At 42.1% G+C, this 24,227-nt stretch overlaps 1 protein-coding gene across 1 annotated transcript in view; it reads left to right on the forward strand.

The window, feature by feature from the left end:
- Window positions 1–1,010: 1,010 nt before the first annotated feature.
- slc2a4rg (SLC2A4 regulator) overlaps window positions 1,011–24,227 on the forward strand; it is a 35,481-nt gene continuing 12,264 nt past the window's right edge. Inside the window, exons 1-4 of the mRNA XM_029435501.1 lie at window positions 1,011–1,407; window positions 2,441–2,676; window positions 20,987–21,087; window positions 22,454–22,692. Of these exons, the coding sequence (XP_029291361.1) occupies window positions 1,162–1,407; window positions 2,441–2,676; window positions 20,987–21,087; window positions 22,454–22,692 (822 nt within the window). The 5' untranslated portion in view covers window positions 1,011–1,161. The remainder of the gene's footprint in view (window positions 1,408–2,440; window positions 2,677–20,986; window positions 21,088–22,453; window positions 22,693–24,227) is intronic.

The following is a 24,227-nucleotide window of genomic DNA, read 5'->3' on the forward strand; positions in this document are numbered from 1 at the left end:
AAAAAGGCACAAAGAAGCCTCCAACAACCTAAATACAAAAACAAATAACGTTATTAATAATAAAAGTTGTTTGATCTTTTGTATGAGCTGCACATTAACAACAGTTCTGGGTAAAGAAAGTTGTTGAACAAAGATATTACTTGATACTGACATAGGAACAAATAAGGAAATCAAATATTTTTTTACAGTGGTACTACCTTTCAGTGTATCTTATACACATTAAGTGGACACGAGGGACGAATGAAAAAAGAAGTATGACAAATATTACCTTTGTGAAGCGTCTAATGCATCAATCAATGCAATCAAGTTAATGTCAACAGACCTGAATATTATCATACATTTGAATCAAGCACACTCCTGTGACTGTCATACAATTGAACCTTACTTCATAAACCTCACTATTTACTGCAGGGCTATTTTCTTGGATTTGTAGTAATTTACACTGGCGTTCATGCTACGCTGCACAGACACAACTCTATTCATTTTACATTTTAACAACATAGCTATAAATAGCTCACATTTGCCGATAAATAAAGGGGTTTATAAGTTGTGGTGGCGGAAACAAATATTTTAATTTCATGGATAATAACCCGCTAGTAAAGTACGGTTCGTGTGAGAAAACACAATCACCGTTTGAAAGCAAAAAACATAAATGCGCAGTTTGTTTTCGAGGCCTCCAGACTGTTTTTCCTCTGCTCTCCCTCGCCTGCCTCGCAGACCGGCTCTTCGTAGTTGACAGACACCGGCCGGTAAACTGTAGGACACGCCTCTCCCCTCTTCCACACACATTGCTTGGATTAGAGAAAAAACCTGATTGACACAGTTAAACCAGCCAATCAGAGTCCGCCTCGCAGTGGACGCGTGCCAAAGTGTAATGTTTATGTACGCGGTTGACCAATAGGAGTGAAGTACAGGGGGCGTGGCATTCTTTTGGAGGAAAGAGGCAAAACAATCTTTTATCCCCCTGACCGGGCGGCTTTTTGGATATCCTGCGTAGCAGTGGTGGCAAACTTTACATGTAGACTAGAATATAAGTTAAGACACAGGCATTACCAATCAATTTGCGACAATCCTGATAAATGTATCAAACTCCAGCAATTTGCACTAAAATCTATAGAAAGCTGGTTTTCTTTCTTTAGTCTCCCCTCGCCCTGTCTGAATATGGATGCCAGATATATTTTGGAGCAGTCGTCGGTTGGGACAAGGGTCGGTGGTGCGGATTTTAACTGCCGGGCAGGCCGCTCCGTGCTCTGCGACACACGGGTCCCCACGGTGGAGAAAAACGGTCCCGTCTTTTACAAATTAGTAATGGACGGCGGCTCAGTGCCGGAGGTTAAAAGCGAGCGAACCTCTTCAAAAGGGAACGAACTTTCTCCGGGTGGTCGAATATTGCACGACGTGGAAAAAGTAAGTGCCTTTTTATCCATGTTCAGTGTGTACGCGCGACTCCATTCGCTGGTAAAGTCAACAGTACACCCAAGTTACAACACAGATAATATGAACGCTGTTTAATGATAACGTTTGACAGCTATCACGCGCCGTCATTGCACTTCAACGGTTGAAATATGCGAGCGTGAAGTTCACACGAGACTTCTAATGTTACTACTTTATATTGTGTTGTAATGTGTAGTGAGGTCCGCCTTCACAACTATTTAACCCACTTTTTAAAAAGTGTCAGTAATTTCAGCAACTGCTGTCAACGCTTGTTCGTCGTATCAAAACCGCTTTAAATGGCGGCGCATTCAGTGTACAAAGTTTACAGAAAAGGGGGGCAGGGACTTCAAACTACTAGCCATACCCCCTCCCCCATAACTGTAGGGTGGAGCTACAGTGAGTGCTTTCTGGCTGCACACCACCGAACTTGTAATGGTCCATGCTAGATATGACATATGTTTAAAAAAAAGTGTTCTGTTTGCATTGTGTTTTAACTTGAATTGCATTGCATTGCATTTTGTGACCCATGTGTGTTTATCCTTGCACGGTTAGTAATTTAACCACGTCATATAGTTACTAATTGACCATGCAACATCACATATGCACAGGTGGCGAATTGCCACACTTGCTTTTCAGATCAGATGGCAGTTTATTCAAATTAATTTAGTGAATTGCTGCCTGATTATTTTAACATGACAGTGTGATAATGGCACTTGGGTATGGACCTAAGCCTTATTTAAGGATTTCTAAATGAGCATTTGAATTGATTCCAGAAACCACTGTCATGCCGATGAATTCACTTTAGGGTTTCTGTTATAAATAAAATGTATAAATTAATGGTTAAAAACCCTAAAAGAAAGTCATGCAGAGTCATCTAATTTCATTTGTGAAGGTGTTGAAGCAGTTCACAAAATGGTTAACCTCTTCTTCATATCACATATCACATAATGCTTCTGATGTAGTAGGAATGCTGATAATTGACTTTAATGTGTTACTTACTTTCTAGACTGGCCTGGAGGACCAAAAAGACACTGGTTCCTCTGGGATCTTGAAGAGGGCCAGTCCTACCCACTGCCCAGGCATAAATGGGCAGTTGCCAGGCGTCTTCATGCACTTGGACATCAGGAACCCAGGGAAACAGGCAGAGCTGGCCAACAACCTCAGAGCAGCACAAGGGCGTATCATACCACCAACAGCGATACAATCCCTCCCATCCTCCCACATCCCCGTCCCCAGAAACAGGTACAGAGTGGCGGATGACCTCTACATTCATGAACCCCTGTTGTATATTACTTGGTTTTATTCATAGACCTATTTTTGTGTGCATGGCTCTTGTTTCTATTCAGCGCAGTCCAAGAGCTAATTTGACCCAGAACTTGTGGTGAAAAAATAAAATACTCTACTGTGTTCCTAAACAGAGTCTTGAATAGAAGTGGAATTCGGCCTCTGGCTACAACTGTGCAGTGGTTGGGCATGAATGGTGTGGGGGCGTACTGGTCAACTGACCACATGTTTGGTGTTCCATCCAGAATAGTTTCAAAATGAGAGCTGGAGATGAGGGCCAGGATTGCACAATCACTTAAATGAAGAATAGAGAGAACGAATGAAAGAATTACTGTGTGTTTGTTTTGTTTACAGATAAATCAGGCTAACTATTAATCGGGTTTCTTGTCCCGCTCGACTGCTTCTAAGCCCACTGCTTTCCCTGCTTTGACAGGCCAGGCCAGTGAATGTATCAGTGTGATGTGCCCACTGCGTGTCTGGCGGGAAGCTTTGTTGTGTGTGAACGTGTGTTGTTTGATGGTTCATGTGCAATGAGTTTTGCTTTGAAAGTCCTTAGTTAACCTTACATGCACATACAGACTTTTTCACACAGAAGAAGCAGAACATGAATCCATGGACAAGCCCAGTGCACTGATAAGTGATTATGTAATGGTACTGAAGACTGGGAGAGACTGAAGGTGGTGCCTAAGCACAGTTTCCTTAATTTTAGGCAGACATTGGTTACTGTCTGTGTCAAGACGCTGTCAGGCCGTCAGACGGCGCTTACACATTAACAGAAAGATTGCCCGGTGTTGGTACATTGAAGTATAAAAACTGAAAACCGCTTTCAACTGCTGAGAGTATGCTTGATTTTGGTGTGTGTAGAGGTTCGGGGGTTTAAATGCTACACTTCTTTTCATCCTTCTGTCATCATCATGTGAACTTCACGTGCTGCTGATCATGTATGACATGAGGCAGTGTCTCTGAGGAGCATGCAAGACTGAGCATGCTTTTAAACTAAAGTGATGTCTACTTTTTTGAGAGTGCACGGTCAAGTGTGTATGCCCACTACAGACAACAAGGCTGTTGTTCTGACCTCTCGATCCAGGTCATAACCAGAATTAAAAGTTTGAAACATCTCTTTTCCACAGCATGTTGATGGTGGCTATCTCAGCACACTGCTACAACAATAACAAGCTCTGAGTTGACACTACACAGCCACTGAAAGACATTGCACAACATTATATAACTCTGTGGTCATATTAGCCATGCCTCTTTGTTGACCTTTCAGATTAACTCCCAGTCTTTACGCTGCTTAAATTGGCTTTTGTTTTGCAGCTTGTGACAAGAGGCTCTCCTCTCTAAGCAATTATTCACATTTTGGTTTAAACCATTTTCAGTTCAATTGGTGAACTGATTATCCATCTATCGTCTACCGCTTATCCGGGGTCTGGTCGCGAATTGATTATGCTATTTTCTGATGCTCATCCCAGCTGTTATCCATATGTATATTGCACACGGGGTATTCATCACCAATTTATAAGAGCAGTTGGAAAATTCAATTTCCATGGAAAGAAACGGTGATTCATTGCCAACGATTTCACCGAGTTACACAAGTGCACTGCACTGACACTCTTTTGGGACTTCAGTGTGAGGCACCTATTTTTTCCCCCAAAAAATGGCTACAGTGGTAGAAGGTTGCGTTTGCCATCTCAGTATGTGTGTGCACTTCTGTGTACGTGGGTGTGACCCATTGTACATCTCTGCCCTGCTTTGGATAATGTCAACAAAACCATTTATTTTCCTTTGCTCCCAAACGGCTTATATAATACCGCCATTGTGTTACAGGATTACATATGCTCAAAGAGAATTAAACCTATAAAGCTGTTGCTCACCTTTTGTGTGTTTTACATCAAACACTGTATGAGTTACGTATTGCTTTCACACCTTGACTAGTCAGTTTGCAAATGCAGCAAAGTAGGTCACTCTCCTTTCGACAAGCCGGGGCAAAGATCTTTCAGGAAGAAAGAGGAGGAACCAACACATTTACTCGCTGATATCACATTCAAAGCTACACTGTATATTTAAACACACCCACCAGATTGTCAACCTTGCTTCTGTGTGTGTGTTTGTGTGTGTGTGTGTGTGTGTCTCTCTTTCTCTTTTCCTTGTTCTGTTTCTGATCAAGTTTCTCTTTCACTCGCACCCTAAATCAGAGCTCGCTCTACCTGTCAATACTCATCAGTGTGGGATCCAGCACACTGATAACAAAACAAAGACCAGCTTAAATTAACACACACAAAAAAAAAGAGGTCTGACAAAATGAAGAGTGTAGTGGGCATGTTGTTTTGATGTGAAATGCTTTTCTTTCTTATCTGTCCTTGGTCAGGTACACTGTCACCACAGTAGGGTAACATGAATAGAAAACACAGAGTCTGCATAAACAAGACATTAGAGCAACCAACTGCAGTGTGTGTGTGTGTGTTCGGTTGGGGGGGGGTCGATGGTAGAGGGGAAAAAGGCGGCTCTGTTTTGAACATAATTACAGCCCAGTCTTTGACTCAGTCTGCTAAGAGTCACCAGGGGGGTTTAGGCGAGGCAGGCAGGCAGGCTGTAGCAGAGTCCACCACCTCTACAACCCCCTTCGATCACCCCACCACTGACCCTCTTCTCCCAAAGGAGACGCAGCCGGTTGTTGAAGGTTAGAGTCAGCTACCCGCCCCCACTCTAGTCTGGGATGTCTAACCCACATCCAGACTGCTGACAAGGCAGCTCAAGTGGCGGAGCCAGCTACTTCTCAGGTGCTCGTTTTCTTTTATATTTACATATAAAACATTTGCCTACTATACAGTACATGTGTAGCATGACAGTATCATCATTAGTTAAAAAACACCGTATGAATTTGATGCATTATTATCCTTTTTTCTGGTGTTACTTTTTTTTGCTCCCTTCCAGACCACAAGAGGTTAATGCTCTTACACTGACACATGCTGAGGTGAAAGGTCATCCTCAATGAATGGAGTCATGTGAGAGAGAAGGGTCAAATCAGGACGCGAACAGGCATCTGGCATGTCTACAAGGTCGGCCTCAGGATCTGGGTCATATGCTACATAGACAATTTATAACCTCAGAAGAATGTAGTAGACCTCTAACACTGCAGCTCTACCGTCTCCTGAGTTACAGGTGTACGGAGTCGGGATGTAGTTGGAAAGAAAAAAATATTTTTATTTCATCTGCGTTTTCAGGGTGCAACTCTGCAACTGGCTCTGAAAATGTAATCTTTAACACTAATGGTGTCTGTGTGCGTGCGTGTGTGTGTCTGTGTGTGAAGATAGGCTAAATCCATTTCACAAGTAAGGATGCATGAAGGAATGTTTTCTGCAAACAGTCTGCTCTGTTGCAGAAGTAATGTTCCAATGTTATAATATTATGCTGCAATTATATGTTACATTATAAATCCTCACATATTTGTCATGTCTATAAGTGCATAAGTAGGTTGTATACTGTACATCTGTCCTCCAGCAGGATGCCTTCAACACAGAGAAAAAAAAAAAAAAAAACACTTATCAAGGGGGAAGGAAACTTCTGTTCCGCAGCTCTGGCACCGCTGCAGTAAAATGCTTTCTCGCTTGCTCACCCACACTAATAGATTCTTACATAAGGCCTCCTGTTCGGCCCCAGTAGCATTTAGAGATGCCACAGTCAACTGTCTTTCCTCTCTCTTCAATCAATCTTTCTCTTCTTCTACTCCACTCCTCATGCCAACCAGCAGCTGCACCGTGGCTTCCCCGTCTGTCCACTAACCTCTTTCTCACCTTTCATCAGAAAACCTCCCACTACGCTTCTTTATTTTTCTTCATACAACTGTTATCGCTCCCATGACATCTTTACCTCTCTGTCTTTGAGTCAATGACTATGCTCATAAAAGTGTAAAAAGTTAATTACAGTGAAATCCACTTTGCTCCAGTAGTGATGTTGAGCTCAGGCAGTCGAAACATTGATACCATAGTATATGCAGAAAGGTTACTCCACGGTTGCAAGGTTTTTGCCTGAGATGTCGCAACTCTCTCTGCTTTGTAAAAAGTCCCTGCCTCCTTTTTTTTCTTTCTCCCGTGTGTTTTATCTGTTCCATTCATCCTATTTTCCATTTCTCTTGGCCTTTTGCCCACTGCCCTTTTGTCTGAAGGACGACCGGCTAAATCCTATTCAAATCGAGAGGAGATGAAGCCCTCTGAACAATGCTGCTCTCGCTGCCAAGAAGGTTATTCCATACTCCTGTAGAACATATCGGTTCTAATCTGTCGGTCATATGTCTGTCTTTCCCTTTTCTCTCTTTCTTTTTTCTTAATCACACGTCTCCAACATGCCATGCACGTGATATTGTTTAATGTTCACAACTTTTCAGTGACTGCATACATTCATAAGGTAGAACAAACTATAGCATATTCATCACTGGAATGTTCACAATGTTTCTATTGGCGCTAAAATAAATCGCAGATCTGCAGACATGACTTTCACAAGCCAAGGGTTTATTTTGGTTGGAAATATGTTGTCGCTGTTTCGCAAGTTCAAAGCTAAATCTTCTTTAAAATCACACAGACTGATGAGATAATATGAATACGCACTTAAACTGTAGATTATAACTATAACGCTAATCTTGTCCGTTTGATTGTTTCTCACTCTGACAGAGTAATCGGCACAATACGGCGGGAAAATGTTCTGAATGTGCCGCGTGACGCTTCACTGAATTTACAAATAGCATTCCAAAACCAGATCCTTGGTGAGCTGGGCAGAGTAAGCCTTTTAAAGTCTAAAGTAACTGTTTTCAAAATGTTCTGTAAGCCTGTAGTTTCATGGGTTTTTGCTTTCTCCTGCTCTCAATCACTTCACTTATTAATATCCTCACACACACACACACACACACACACACACACACACACACACACACACACACACACACACACACACACACACACACACTTGCGCAACTCTATCATAAGTCATCCCAGTCTGCTGATGACAAGCAGTGAAATTCAGTCCAGACTGCAAACAGAGAAGTCTGAGAAACGCCTCTGAAGAGCTGAAGGGCCTACATCTATTTTCATGTTTGTTTTTTAATTACCGTTAAGCATGTAGTTGAATATCTTCCCTTTCTCTGGTAGAAAACACATTTTAATTCAGCCTGTGTGTAAATATTTAGCCATCGTCTAGTTTTATGTTTTTTTTGTCATATGTCATTTTCATTAACATGGCAACAATAGTGCCTCTTTCCTCTCAGTCACCATCTTCTCTTCTCTCCCTTTTGCTTTGTCAGTAACACATGACACATCGACGTTACCTTCCCCTCACTATGGCAGTATGTATGTGGAAAACACAGTGCTGGCTGAGGTTTCTGACTCCATCCCGAGGAACGTCAGATGTCCGTGCTCTCACTTGTAATTAAAGGATTATTGACAGCCCTGTCTTTTAGTTTAGTTGTGGAAGAGAGCTGTGCTGAACTTCTGGCTTTTCCAATTGATTTTGTGTTGACACAGTTAAGTAATGTGATCATTGACTTTTCAAAATGCATGGGCCTGTGAGGATCGGGTAAATCAAAGCGTGATTTTTAAAAAGCCAGACGCACTGCATTGAATGTGTGCTAAACAGCTAATACGTTTCAAAGATTCAGCTTGATTAAACCATGTTTAACAGCATACCCACACTTAGGTTGCTAGAACCAGCGGTCCCAGTTTCTCATAGGCTCCTAGAAACCCCCTACGCTCTGTGTGTGTCCTTGAGCGTACATGCACGTCCTTAACAATAGAGCTGTGTGGGCTGGGATAATGACTCTAACGAATTGTGTTGGAGGGCAAGACAATCAATCAATCAAGCGGCTCTACAAGTGAACAGATTTGTGTGTTTTTTCCGCGACAGCCGTGGCCGGAGGAATTTTATTTTTCGGATTGTCAGACCATCAGTCCCTCCCATTGTTGTGAACATCATATCTCAGGAACACGTTTGATGGAATGTCTTAACATTTGGCACAAATGTTTGCTTAACTCAAGGAACTGATTAGACATTAGTGGTCAAAGGTCAAGGTCACTGTGACCTCACAACACACGTTTTTGGCCATACCTCAACAATTCATACACTAATTATGATAAAATGCGCGTCGTCTTCACAACGTATACTATATGAGTCTGGACAGACATGGAACCTGCAACATGACATGGCTGGTGGAGGCGTACAACCACAAGGCGGTAATTCTAGTTTAATCCTTTTTTTCCTTTTTCTCTTTCACCCACGCACACACTCTCATTCAGTACTTGGCTCGTATTGAGGTAGTCAGGTTTGAACACACACAGATCTGCTAATGACTCCTCTCACCTCCTGGATATTACATTAAGTATCAAAGTATTCGCTCTGCCCTGCTGAGTCAGCTAGCAATGTTTACACATACGTCGACTATAGCTATGAGCAACAAAGGCACTGATGACACCCACAATTACGTACTGTAGGTGATGCCTTATGTGCACGAGATGGAGAGGAGAGAGAGAGAGAGAGAGAGAGGAGAGGAGAGAGAGAGAGAGAGGAGAGAGAGAGAGAGAGAGAGAGAGGGAGAGAGAGAGAGAGAGAGAGAGAGAAGAGAGAGAGAGAGAGAGAGAGAGAGAGAGAGAGAGAGAGAGAGAGAGAGAGAGAGATTTTTTGTGCACAACATTGTTTAAACACTATTTCACAATCAAAGGCGTTTTAAGGCGAGATGTTTTTCCAGCAGTCTCTTTAAACGGGAGCAGACACACCCCTCTCTCTCTCTCGCCTCTGACTGCTGCATGTTAACGTGGAGATTTCCGGCCTGGGAAGAGGTAGAAATTAGATATTTCATGAGGTTGGCCTGGTTGTGATTTACGCACAGGGCAAGGCTGATCTACAGTCTCTTCAGTCTAACAGCTTTTCCTCGCTCTTGTTCGATCTGCCCCAATCCGGTTTGGACCAAGAATCAACACCATGATCCCAATATAAACACTAGCTCGTGTTTACACTGTGTTTTGTTCACCATAATTACACCATGAGAGAGAGAGAGAGAGAGAGAGAGAGAGGCTTGTGGTCCTTACAGAGGAATCCATTTGCTTCCTGTTACACACACTTTGAAATTGACCGATCAAGATAATCCATCATAGAAAAACAGACTTCATCCATAACTCGGTTTTTACATAAACTTCACAGTAGCGTCTTTATATCAATTCATCACTTTATACTTTCCCCACAGATTTAATCCTCACATCCACATCCTTTTATGTGGTCGTTTGTTGGGTCTACAACAGCCTCTTTGTCTTCAGTTTAACACTATAGAATTTTGTATTTATTTATGTAATTATTTATTAATAATTATTTGCGTTGTACAATTGCAGGAAATGTAAACACAATGTTTGTAATAGTAAATTTAATTGAGTGACAATATTGTCCGTTAAAAATAAGACGGAGAAAAAGAGGAGGTTAAACAGGGAAATGTAAGGGCATCCCTGAACCTAATAATAAGAGTATATGGGGAGCATGTTACACATTTTATTGGCAGGCTGAGCAGCTGTTTCTGTCTCTGGTTTCACGTCAGCTCTTCTTAATGAGTGAGATGTGGAGGTATGTTGGTATTTCTGAAGCTGCATCTGTTATAAGCCCCTAAAACCTCTCTAGCTTAACGCAAGGCTTCTGTCTACTGTCCAAACAATATTATCCAATGTACGTAAATACTGTAGCTGTCCTAACGAGCTACTTTCTATCTGCTGATGTTTAAGATGAATATTTTATGAGGTTGCTAAATTATCCAACAAACTAACCCTAACCTAACCTAGTACTGCGTAACCTTTACAGAGACACTTTGTAACACTAAGTTTGACAGTTTATTCATCAACTTTAGAATAACAGTTGACAAAATAATCTTAACTGTGTGTGTGTGTGTGTGTGTGTGTGTGTGTGTGTGTGTGTGTGTGTGTGTGATGGCTGTAGGGAGGGAGACCCGACTGGTTGATAGAAAAACACTTCAGTCACACGCGGCATGACAAGGCTGCGAGCTGTGGCTGGCAAGCTCTATGACTGGTCTGTTCAGGAGAAAAGAGTCTGTCCTAAGCTAACCATTGCCCCGAGGTTTGGCCTTGTTTGAAAATGCACAACTGAACTCTCACAGGGAGACTGACAGTTTTGTGATACTCAGCCATCATATTTCAACATGTTTTAAGCAGTAAAAAAACTAGCAGTGTGATCCAGAGTCAGGGTTTTACATCCTCTTACAGAGCTGCAGCACTTTCCACAGCTGTCTGTAGGTAGACTCTGTTTTATGATCATCATCTCCATGATGTGTTTCCATGATGTGCTCTAAATGCCTCCATCCGTCTTATTAACTATCCCATTGTTGAGATTGCAGGATGATAGAAGGGCCATTTTCCTTTTGCTTATTCCCAATAGTGTCACATCCCCCACTCCCACCCCCCCCTAGGATGTTAAAACCCTGATCATTTGGAGAGAGGTGAATGGCTTTTGCAGGAACAGGGCCAGAAGATCCACTGGGAGACTTGCATTTTATAATATGTTCTGTTGTATAACTCAGTATTTAGTACAGTCTGAATGAGATGATGCACTAGGGCTATTCAGTGAACTAAAATTATATCAAATAAAATAGTAACCTCATGATACGTATCGTATCACCAGGTTCTTGACAATAAATGCCCCTATTACACAACAGCATGTATGTTATTAGTATTTTCTAATAACTTTAAATGGTGGTGATGTTTTTTAAGCAAGTGAAACACACTTTTGTTGTCACTTTTTCATTATGTATGTGAAACAAAATACATGCGTGCGTGGCGCGGTTTCTATTTAGTTCTCTCCTCTCCTTTCTTCGTGTGTGTGTGTGTGTGTGTGTGTGTGGAGCAAAGGAGAGAATGTGAATGCGCAGAGTAGACAGTACACACTGAAACATGCACATAAATGAGATCAATAGCATAATCGTTTAGTTTATTTAATAAAAGAGCACCTGTCAATGTGAAAAGTGAGTTGTGAATTAAAGAAAATAAAAAGAATTTGAGAAAAAAACAAAAGACACCTTGAATATCAGGCAGGGCGCGGGGCTCCGTTGGCGGGGCGCAGCGCCCCTCCAAGACAATGGTAGGGGAAAGTCCTGAAAATTGCAATTTGGGCCTGTAAATAGACTGATCTTTTTTATTTATTTGTGCCATCAATCATGCAGAAAAAACCCCAGATTAAATGTCCTCTGGAAAAGCTGTGTCAAAGTTTGAGTGTGCTCTTTTGAAATTAGACTCTCGACACAGATTTGTCTGCACAATAAACAGGCACCGACATAGTGGACACTTTCTATTTATTTGATGTGTTCAGTTGTTTCTCTTATTATTATTATTTTTTTTCATTTATTTCTTCATAGGTTATAGCAGCCAGATCATATGCACTACAGCTATAGAAATCTCTCTCTTAAAACGCCTTTGATTGTGAAATAGTGTTTAAACAATGTTGTGCACAAAAAACATCTCTCTCTCTCTCTCTCTCTCTCTCTCTCTCTCTCTCTCTCTCTCTCTCTCTCTCTCTCTCTCAAAGTCTGCAGGCATTTTCCCACTAACTGCACTTTCTTATTGTGAGCTCCATCACCAGGACCTACACTATTAACTCTTTCTGTCTCTCTCGCTGTCTCTGATTCAGTTTCTCTCAGTGGAGGATGTGTTAGGACCTGAGAGCTGTGTCTCTCACACCGACGGAGGAGCTGCCTTTGTTTCAAAAAAGCCTTTTTTCTTTTCTTTTCTTTTCTTTTCTTTTTTTTGTCATGTAATTCCAGTTTCTCAATTCAGAATATGCAGCCTCTTTCCATAGTTTATCTTTCTTTTGGTGGTATATTTTCTCCGGCTTTGTAAGGTTAAAAGAAGAGGATCAAAATCGTGCTTGACATTTCCGAGTTTGATATTCGTAGAGAGTGTAATATTAATTTGTTCGGTTTAACAGCTATTTATTGAAAAACATGTTTGTGGATTTAGTTTACAAAAAAAAGTCACAATTTACACTCCCTCAAAGTCTGCAGGCATTTTCCCACTAACTGCACTTTCTTATTCTGAGCCCCAGCTCCATCACCTAATCTAACCTAAAAGATACTGATCAGTTTATTTTACTGGCTGGAGTCTTTGTCTGTCTGACGCTGCCCCGCAGATATTTGGCTTCATGGGAGTAAGTAGAGAAGAGTGGCTTTAGAACAGCATTGATTTGCTTTTGCAAAACACAGGAAACCGAGCAAAGGCCTGCTCTGGCTTGTGATGGCAGAAGGGCACATCTCAAGAGCGAGAGAGAGAGAGAGAGAGAGAGAGAGAGAGAGTGGGAAGTGAAGAATGAGGAACAAAATAAGAGCATGAGTGCTGCAGAAAGAGAACTGACCACTCTGTTAAGGACTCTCTGACATTTTAATCTATGTTTCAAGTTAACATGTTTCTTTCTGTTCGATTTTGGTAACCATCGGTTTAACATTTGAATTGTATATCAGTCTATGTTGTGTCTTCCTTTTCATGTTTAATTCAGAGGTAAACACACCTAATTGATGACATGCAGGAGGAACTTTTCTTACTTGATTCCCTCTGGTTTCCCTTCACATCCACAGAGAAAACCAGCAGCTCAGTAATCTTTAAGACTGAGCCATGAGATGTCTTTTTGTTTTTATGATTCTGGAGAATGAAAAACCTCAGTCTAGCCCAGAGTGGTTTGGATTATTTAGATAAAAGAAAATATGATTTGAACGGATGTCGGCCAGGAATAAAATGGTTTTTTCACTTGGAAGAAACGCAACTACGCGGCTGACATCTCTGGCTCACTACATCAACTCATGACTCAAATGAAAAACGACAGGCTTGTTGATATGGAAGCAGTGTTTTCAGACAGAAGGGCATATCTTGTTTGCTGTTTGCTGGGGGGGAACAAAAGCCTCAACTCAGGAGAAACTGCCCTGCATTCCCCTAGCAACATAATTGTTATTGGAGCGAACTGACAGAAGTTGTGAGGGAAGTTGCTATAGCAACAAGTTAAACTTGTTGTGTAGCCTGAAGTGACAGAGAGGTGATAAAGTAAAGTAGTGCTAGTTGTTCGCTAGTTTGCCCAGAGACATGAACATTAGCGGTGTTGTGTATTGTTTGTTCCATCTACGGATGACTAATTATATTTTTCTGTGACATATGGTCATCTGATTTGATTGTATTAAGTGTGAAACCAATATTTTGAGGATGTAATATCTTAAAGTGGTGCAGAGGTTTAGAAAGGGGGAAATCAGGCCTAAAGTAACAGATGAAACTTCTCTTGGCTTGTTTAAGCGTTGTATGGTATAAAGCCATGAGAAGGCTTGTCTGTGTGAGTGCACTGTTATCCGATTAACACCAACTGTACCTGTAAGCCTGTGTGGCTCTCACACTGCAAGCCTCATGACCTACAATATCCCAATGTCTAGCGGTTTCCACAATGTGGGCATGGCATGAATGTCAGGTAGCACGTCATGATCTACTCTGTCGTCAGCCAGCTAATTGCTTGAGCTGTGTCAACATTTTCTCTCCGAGGAACCAGCGCTACTAGCACGGCTCTGATCTTGTTGTAAATTCAGGTCGCTGCACACAGAACAACCCCTTTTCTCTGCCGTTTAACCTGCCAGTGTACTGTTTCAATGGAATATGTATACGATCCTCCTGTCTGTGTAGTTTAAGATATATACTGCAGACGTGGGGAGCGAGACATCACACCACAGAGGGAATCACGTCTTTTTCCGTGTGTGTCTATCCTCTATTATTTTGCCAGAACAAAGCTTGTTGTTGTTTGTGCATGGCCCAAAGGCTCTAGACTGCATTTGAGGATCAAGAGTTAGAAAGAGAGGCCTTTTTGTCCTGAATCTGAATAACCATTACGCTCCAAGCCCACATTAAAGTGACACGGCTCCTGCCTAACAGCCTCTCCCTCTCCAGGGGGTTTGGCCTGAATACTTACAAAAGAGGCAACGTGTTTATAGACTGCACAACAATGGGTGAATTGCGTAGATACTCATGCTTACCCACATTTTTATGTCAATATATTTGTATTCATTGGATATTTACAATACATACTACATTGCAAAAAAACCTTTACAGAAATAGAAAAACAGGGGTTGGGGGTGACTGACCGTTAACTGCCAATCATTAACCATCTGCCAGCAAAGTGAGCAAGGAAGTGCAATAGAGATAGAGGGGCAGATGACAATACGTAATACAGTGGAGTCGAGGCAAGACAATGGGTGACGGAGGGATTGTGGGATAGAGAGCTGTGGGTGTTCTATTAATAGCATCGATGGGGCAGCTGTCGGGGTGCTCAGCCAGGAGACTATCATCAACACCAGCCTGGTCAGTTCTTATTGCCTCAAGTCGTCACGACATTACATCATTATACAGGATATACCAGTTCGACTACATCATGCCATTACCTGCACAGCTTATTTTACTTCAAACGTGTGCACTGATGAATCTCTTGTTCAAAAGCCTTCATCTACATATATGATTTATTCTGCTTTAGGATAAAACACACTGGCTCCTCTACATAAACCGTGCAGTCCAAATTCTCTTTAGAGTCAGTCAAGCAGGAGCCCTTGAGCATTAAACGGGCTGAAAGGAAAGAGGAGAGAGCGATGCATATGAGAACAGGGGACGTAATGTATGGTTAACAATGCTCTTGTGGTTTTGTGGTTTCCATCACCTTTTCTGTCAGCCTTGCTCACATCTGAGTGTGCGTGAGGATGAGCACTGCAAACATATGTTTGAGTGATGAATAATGTAAGAGGTTTGCTTAAGTAAAAGTTTATCTCATGACTGGAAACATTCTCTACCGCCGTGTGCATTTGTTTGTGTTCAAGAGAGGAACGGACAGAGACAAAAGACAAACCCACTCTCTGTGTTCGATTGTGTCACGACTCAGAGTGGTGTTTGAAAGTTTTGTTGACGTGTGTTTGTGTGACCTGTGTTTTTCGACTCTTTGCCTGCCAAGGTCAGCTCCCCGTATCCATGCCAATGTGAGGCATGCGCAGCTGCTTTGGATATGAAGAAGCCGGCATACATGCATACAGATACATACATGGACACAGAAATACAACCTGATGCCTGTTTTAGGGCTCAGGTCGATCATATGATCACATTAGATGGATAAGTGCTATTTAAAGTGACCACTACGGATGCTGAGAGGGAGATCAGAGATTTTTGTTGACAATGTAAGACCCCAGAGAAAACACACCCTCCATATTGTACTCTGCACTGCTTTGAATAATCCTGAAAATGAATAGATTTCTTCCAACAGTCTGCGTGACACACAGTATTTCTTCCATGGTTTGTGGTCCAGCACTTAATATGATATTGGTCTTTTGAGAATGGAACAATCCCCCACTGTTACCTTTAGACTTTTAGGGTTGCTGGAAAATGTTCACAGTTTGCACCTTCACAGGCAGTGAAAGGGGGGTGTTGTTGGATGTTGTGTTCTGGTAAACTGAGTATTGGCTGTGCCGAACAGGTGCGGTACACATGCAGGGGGGAGGGAGAGAGATTAGATTAGGTTAGGCAAAAAAAAAAGTTTCAAAAATACACTAGGAAGTTCAATACACCACTAATAAACACGTGAACTTGTGTGTTTTGTGGCAGTTGGCCTGGACCTAAAAGGACCAGTGGTTAGGATTTAGTGGCATCTAGGGGTGAGGTTGCACATTGAAACCAAAAGAATACCTCTCCGTTAACCCCTTTCCAAGCGTCTCAGAGAGCCTATGGTGGCCTTTGTACGAAAGGCCCCCTTTAGAGCCCATGTTTGGTTTGTCTGTTGTGGGTTATAGAAACATGGCGGTGCAACATGGCAGACCCCGTAGAAGAGGACTCGCTCCCTATGTAGGCTGGATATAAAGGGATCATTCTCTTAAGTTTACGGTAACTAAGCTAAAGATTTTTATTTTTTGAGATGATTATACACTCATGAAAACATAGTCAAGAATATTATATTCCATTCCATCCTCCTGAATCATACACACGGGTCCTTAAAGTGTGCTTATACTGAGTGCAATGTGTGCTATGAACCATGGTGATCCTTGAGATTTCAACTGGGCTGGTAACTGGAGCAGAGGTGCCGTGTTAAATATAGAGGGAAGGCCCAGTCGTCTCCCCAACAACAGCAGGTAGCCTACTATAGTGCTGGACGAGATTGAGGGTTGAGAAACGGCAACACGGCAGCATCATATCACCATCTGCCGTATCAAAATCCAAATGTCCTCTTAGGACACTTGGAAGTTGTATTCCAAGTGTATCCAATTTATTAGTGATTTAACCTTTAAAAATATCTTACAAAAATAGTCTGAGCTTGGACTCACTGTAACTTACTACACTTTGGATAAAATATTGTCATCTACAAAGCTTATCCGTTCATTTCACACAATACACACACTCATGCTTGGGCACACACTACTCTCCCCCTTTTCTACACTCTGAGCTTGTTGTTGCTACTTGTGTCTTGGCTCAAAGCTGTAGTCTCCCTCTCCCTCTCCCTTTCTCTGTATGTGCCTGGGCCTGGGTTGTTGACTTTAGCTGGCCCATGAGTTGTGCTGCTGCCAAAGGGGATAGTTCTTGGCTCAGCCAAGGCCAATAGAAGTTGAAGGAGGAAGGAAGGTAAGAGGGTGTGTATTTTGTGTATGCGTTTGTGTGTGTGTGTGTGTGTGTGTGTGTGGGTGTGAGAGAGTGAGTGTATGATTTTATTTGTGTATGTACTTAAGTTGGCCAACTGTCCAGTCAGAGACACACACACACACACACACACACACACACACACACACACACACACACACACACACACACACACACACACACACACACACACACACAGTAAATGGGGTCAAAACTTCCCTATTGAGTCATAGCACCTAAAACATAAAGCATGTTTATCAGTGACAGGGCTCGTAAATTTCACAGCTCAGAGTATGTATGGTGTAACTAGTACTAGATTAAATACCTCAGTGTGTATGTGCCTACACATGTTCATCTGCATATGTGGGTAAAGACATGTTTATCATGTCATCTTTAAATTTACTGCACGCTATAAACGTACCATGGTTGGGCTTAAAGGCTCTCATAAACATCCAGATTTAGGAAATCAAAAACCAAAACACCCTTCCGCCCAAACACACACTTATAGCCCAACGTCTTTGACAGATATCTCTGCTCTCCAATCACCTCTTCTGGGCACTAAATTGAGGCATCCCCTTGCTATGAAGAGATGGAGATGCAGACAGATTTACTGTTGTGTCAGTGAAGTCTCTCTTTAGCTCTGTACTCCTATCAAGTTTAATGGCTTCACAGTTCTTTCACCAACAGACTACAAGTCATAGAGAGAGCAGCAGACTGTGTCATTTTAGAGTATCTACAGGCGCTGATGTCATCATCAGAGTAAACAAGGCTCCAGGGACAGTGCTGGGCTTTAAAGACAATTTGACATAGTGGCCAAACCGTGAAATTACAAATCCTAGGTTTGAAAAATACTTTTTCCCTTTTTTTTGTGTGCGTGTTTTTTTTTTTAAAGGTAAATCAACTTCCTAGTTTAAACACTTAAATAGCTCAATAGTCGAATTCTGAGTTATTTTCCTTCTTGCATTTATGTGAATGAGCTTGAGACTGAGTGTCTAGGAATGCTAATGTATTTGTTCTATGGGCCCGACGACGTGGAAGATCCGAGTAATTATAAACTCGGAAGTCAAACTTCTTTTGGCTTCATGCGCCACTGAGCAACTTTCATAGGAAGGAACGGGCCCCGCCTCCAACTTTTTATCCAGTTCTCTTTATACATCCATGGAGTAAACGATGAACAGGGATGACGCAGCTGGTTTTACAATGGTAGCAGAATGTGGCAGCCATCTGCTTCTAACTTGGTGTGAACATTAATATCAAAGTCCGTCTGATAGTAACGGCAGTTTGAGGAAGAGTCAATCGGCAATTGGCCCCCTGAGAACGGGTGTCTAAAACACGCCATTAGTGTTGTTTATTGCTTAACACATGCACACACACAAACACAAAAACTTGCACCAGAGGCCTCTGCCGGGAATCAGAGGAAGGAAAAAACTCATTGTCAGGAAATCAGAGTAGGTTGGGGGGGGGGTGGGGCGAGGGGTATTAATGGGGTCTGGTGTGTGTTGGTATTCCTCTATGTGGGTGTGTGAGTGCGGGACAGGGATATCAAAGTTTGAATCTTCTCTCGAATCAACTAATAGTCTAGGTGACTTTCCAGTATGTTTATTTTTTTTCTGTTTCACTAACACACACACACACACACACACACACACACACACACACACACACACACACACACACACACAGACATGCATGACTGTCAGTGGTATGCTTTTAGTATACTTTTCAACACCACATAGGCAGTCCAAATAGTACATTTAACTCAAGTCAAGCTGACAACATGCTCTCCGTGTTTGCAACAAAATAATAAAAAAAAACCGCTTGTTGTTAAGGAAGAGATTGAGGCCCATGAATCCAGTGTGTCCCTGGTTGGCCCTGTTTAGTGCTGAAAACAAGGCTAATGACTGAAACAGGACACGGCTAATCTTGTTATCTCTTTATCTCTCATCGAGACTCTGTGTGTGTGTGTGTGTGTGTGTGTGTGTGTGTGTGTGTGTGTGTGTGTGTGTGTGTTTATCAATGTGCATGTGTGTGTTTTAGACATTATTCTTTGCATACTATGATTCTCTCCCTGTTGGTATTTTATAATTCTATAGTTTTGCCAACTGCCTGCATTGTATTCAGAGCACACAAACACACGCACACACAGATACACACTTAACCCATGTTTTGAGTGGTCAAACACCAGCATCTTTTGTGTGGACATGGCTGCGTAGTGTTCAGAGATTCCTTCATATCTGGTACATTCCTCTGCGATCAGATTGGTTTCCATCCAACACATTCTCATCAGCGTGGGAGCTGAAACAATTTCTGAACTTATTCTTTGTCCATAAATGTTTTAAAGTCTCGTCTCTTTTCAGAGTGGGTGTGTGAGCAGGTACACTCACGCTTGCTGGTTTATGGCATACTTTTGTTTGTGTTTTTGGACTCCAAACTGAAGTTTTTGCACTCGGTATGTGTGTGTGTGTGTGTGTGTACTGAGACTCCGAGTGGATCGCAGCCAGGGTTTAGGGCTTGGCTGAGAGAACGCCTCAAACCAGTTTACTCTGGTTGTGTAGTGGAGAAGTCTGGGGGCGGGACAGGGACCTCTTAAAGCTGCAGACCATGTGTGTCTCTGCCTCTGTCTCTGCTGTGTATGTTTGTCTTGCATCTGTTTAATGTGTTCATAAGTTAACATTTTATATTATTTGTATGTGCATGTTGCCTACATAGCTGTACATCGTGGACATGTATTCATCTGACTGTATCGGCTTTCATGGCTTGTAATTTGGGGGATTTTACATGAGAGTTTTAATCCGTGTGTGTGTGTGTGTGGGTGAGTTATTGGCCCCGCCTGACATAATTCCCCTGCATTTTGCTTTCGGACAACAAGAACAGGGGTGAAAAGTGCAAAATAGAAGAGAATAAGTCTGCGTGCAGCGGAGAATGTTCTGCTTCATTGCAGCATGACAAAAATGACTGTTGTGCTCGATCATGGTTTTATTAGAATACCGGATGCCAAAGCACAGTCTTTGTGCTCACTGTGCATGTGTATTACTTTTCAAATGTGTACTGTGTTTACGATGCTAGTTCAATTGGGTAATATAAATAAGGTTTGAGCTGAGGGTGGACTGCTCAGCATGGGGTGTACTGAGCAGCGAGGGAGGAACACGCATCTCTCTCCCTCTCAGCGAGGTTGCACAAGCTGTGCACAACACACCACAAAACCCTTTCACTCAAGGCTTTCCATTACATCCTCGTGTACACACACACACACACACACACACACACACACACACACACACACACACACACACACACACAGTTGCCTAAGACTTTCTCTTCATATAATCATGTATCTCTCTGTGCTCTGGCTATTTCTTTTGTTGGATTTGTTCGCTGCATCAACACATTTCTTCGCATCACTGCTGATATTTTGGGGGGGGGGGGGCTACAGAGATTTATAGATTTCTCTGGGGACAAGGCCAGCCTTCTTCCTCTTCTAAAATAATTTTCCATTACTCTGTAAACCTCGGTTTGTTGTTTTGACTGAGTACGGCTGAAGTTTGATTTGTTCAAACACATCCCTGGGTTCTAGGTGAAGTGTGGTCAATCTATATTTGTGTGTTTTGCAGGAAGCCCTCAGGTCATGCTGATAAGGAAGTGATGGCTGCCACCGTCCTGACCTCACTGTCCACATCCCCTTTGGTGCTCAACCCTTCCTCTGCACCCACAGGTAACATCACTGCCTCATTCTACCTCCAACATACCTGCAGTGAAAACTACTCCATTAAATACTGACTCATGCGCTGTATTAAACAAATTGAGGTCATTCACTTTACATCATGCCAATGGTTACTCACTCTCTGTAGCGGGGGGACAGTGGGAATACAAACTCAACATCATTTACTCGATGTTAGCTTACGCCGGCACAGACTGATCTGCTGAGTCGTTTATGTGTTAATCTTTGTTCATCTAATGGAAGGGAGTCTTACTGCATTATTAGCACCATTCAACTGTTCAGCCATGACCCTATCACCGCAGACGGTCAAAGTCTTATCTGCTTTTTGTGAGCCAGCATTAAACAAAGGCTACGGTTATGCTCTGAGTAGGGCAACATGTAGCAGTTCATACGCCATATCAACCCCATTTAACACTGCTGTACCATTTGGCAAAATACATCTATAGCAATGTGAGTTTTCATGGTAGAATGCAGCAGTCATTACATCTTGTCAAAAGGCTGCTGTGGGCCTGGGAGAAGCTAATCTCATTGAAAAGCTTACTTGCAGTTTTGCAGAGAGGAGAGGGTTGGTTGATATCTTTTGATTTATCAAAGTTTGTTCAAGCCTCATGCTAATGTTGGTGCTTGCATGCAAGTTAGGATTTTGAATAAATGCTACATTAAGTATCCCCGTCACTTCTTAGAAAGGCTTATTTATCAAATATGTAGCTAATATGTAAAATGTTGTTTTCCGTGATGGCTCACAATTTCCCCATACTGTATCTTTGTGGAGTGAAATGGAACTGACCATGCTGTAGTATTTCTGTCAACACTAATCCTCATACACAAATTGTTCTATGCTACATATGAACAGGGATTCAGCTCCTTACATTCCTATATTGGTTGGTATATGTTAATCCCCAACATACATGTTATTAAGATTTGCTCTATGTTAGGGTTTAGGTTTAGTTTTTTCCTATGTTTTGCAACAGTGAAAGTCCAATCAAGCTGGCGTGATTATCAAATCAAAAGGTCAAAGGGTATAGAAAGGGCTTGTGGGCCAAATCATATCGAACTTTGTCCAGGAATTTAGAGCTGTGTTGGATTAACGGACAGAGATCAGTGTGTAAAATGTTAGGACAAAAGAGTATCCTATTAAAGATATTAAAATGTATGCATCAAACAGGCCTTCATGGTTTATGGCTTTTTAGAGATTTTACATTTTCATTTCGTTAGGTTAGGATTCGGGTCAGGATTGTTCTGCATAATGAGCACTCACACTTATGTTCACATTTGCCTATCTTCAGATGTGAAACATCCTCTTTCAAGCCAAGTCTTGCCAGTAATCTGAAGTTAACTGTGTGTGTTCTTTGAACTGCAGTCCCAGAGCCAGCCAGCAGGGCTTGGAAAGATGTGCTGTCAAATAGCTACAGCAGTTCGACCAGTGGCAACTGGAGCTGGGACACCAGCGACCAATCAGTGCCCTCCACACCGTCCCCACCTCTTTCCAACGATACCAACAAGACCTTCCTGCACTTGACCCAGGGGGATGATGTCATCGAGGATGTCCCAGAGAGCACGCACTTCATGTTTGAGGACCCCATACCTCGGAAGCGAAAGGTAAAGATGGATGTTCATGTTGAGTTTATATATATTTTTTTATCAATATGTTATGCACACAATTTATACAGCACTGATACAAATAATAAGTAGTTTTGGCTAAATATTTAATTATTATTCCCAAACTTTTATTGTGAAATAAATGGGGAGTGCTGGTGGAAAGTGTGGTTTGATGATAAAGCACGGCAAAGGAGCATATTTGGATAATATCCACATCTAATAGAACTAAATATATATGAAGATGATAAATTAAAATCTACAAAATAAGTTGACATTTAACCAAAACGTTAGTGCATGCTTAGTAATACTTCATGGCCGTTGTAGAGAAACAACTGATGAACAAAGCCTTTTGCTTGTGTGGATGATTGATTATCCCTTTCAATTCTCTCCCTCTCATTTTATTTAATTTTTCTTTTAAGTAAGCGTTCCCCCTTTTTAGTCTTTTCAGGGAGAGAGGTGGGAAGGTTAGTAGGAATGAAGGAGAGGGGTTGGATGAACACCAGGAAGTAACAAAAGGTTCAACGGGTGCATAAAAATGACGACCGTCTGGGTTTACAGTAGTAGTCACGTTGGCAGCAAGAGGACAAATGAATCTAGCCATACAGATACGGAGAAGAGCTCATATACCGTACAATATACCGTACAATATGTGGGAGACACACACACACACACACACACACACACAAAACCATAAAGACTCCAAGGACGATGCTGCCAGAGACCTATGCCATACCATAGATAAGCAGACAGGAAATGAAGTAGGGTGACCCTGGGAGGAATATAGACACACAAGTGTTGTGGAAGAGGACTAAAACGTGAGCTCATCGGCTGGCTAGCTTTGTGTTGCAATATAGCTGACAGCGCTAACCCCGCAGGAATAAAACTTCTGTGAGCAGCTGCCCCTCGGATTGTAGGCCATTTGATTTTGTGCAGGCAGTGGGTTAAGAGGATTATTAAACATGGCAATCGCCAGTCTTACTGTAACAGTGTTAAGATGCAAGAAAAACACTTAGGGAATTAAGTGATTTGTGATTGTTTGTGGGATTAAAGACTAGCTTTGCTGTGTCATTTTGTATTAGGAGGGTTGTTTTAAACACCATCAGAGGACATGCATATAGCCAGCTCCCCTCGAGTAGTTTAATGCCATGTTGCTGTTAAATAGAAAGGGAGCGACACACAAACAGTTCTGAGGAAAAGTAGTGTCGGAGAGTGTTAACATAATCATTGATACAAAAAGAACCTGTTCTACTCTTATTTCTGTGGCTCAGTTGTCCTCTTTCTGTGTCTCCTGCTTCCTCACTGCCCTTTTATTGCCCTTCTTTCACCAGAGGCTGTTAAAAGGTAATGAGAATGCACACCCACTGTCTTTCATTAGCAGTGATGCAGGTCCCTGCTTGCTCATCATACAGCTGCCAGCGCCTGATAGGCAAAAGAGAAAATGAATTGAAATAAAAAACACCCACATCTATCTGTCTGTCTATCTGTCTGTCTGTCTGTCTGTCTGTCTGTCTGTCTGTCTGTCTGTCTGTCTGTCT

Source organism: Cottoperca gobio, chromosome 7, assembly GCF_900634415.1.
Source record: "Cottoperca gobio chromosome 7, fCotGob3.1, whole genome shotgun sequence".
NCBI lineage: Eukaryota > Metazoa > Chordata > Actinopteri > Perciformes > Bovichtidae > Cottoperca > Cottoperca gobio.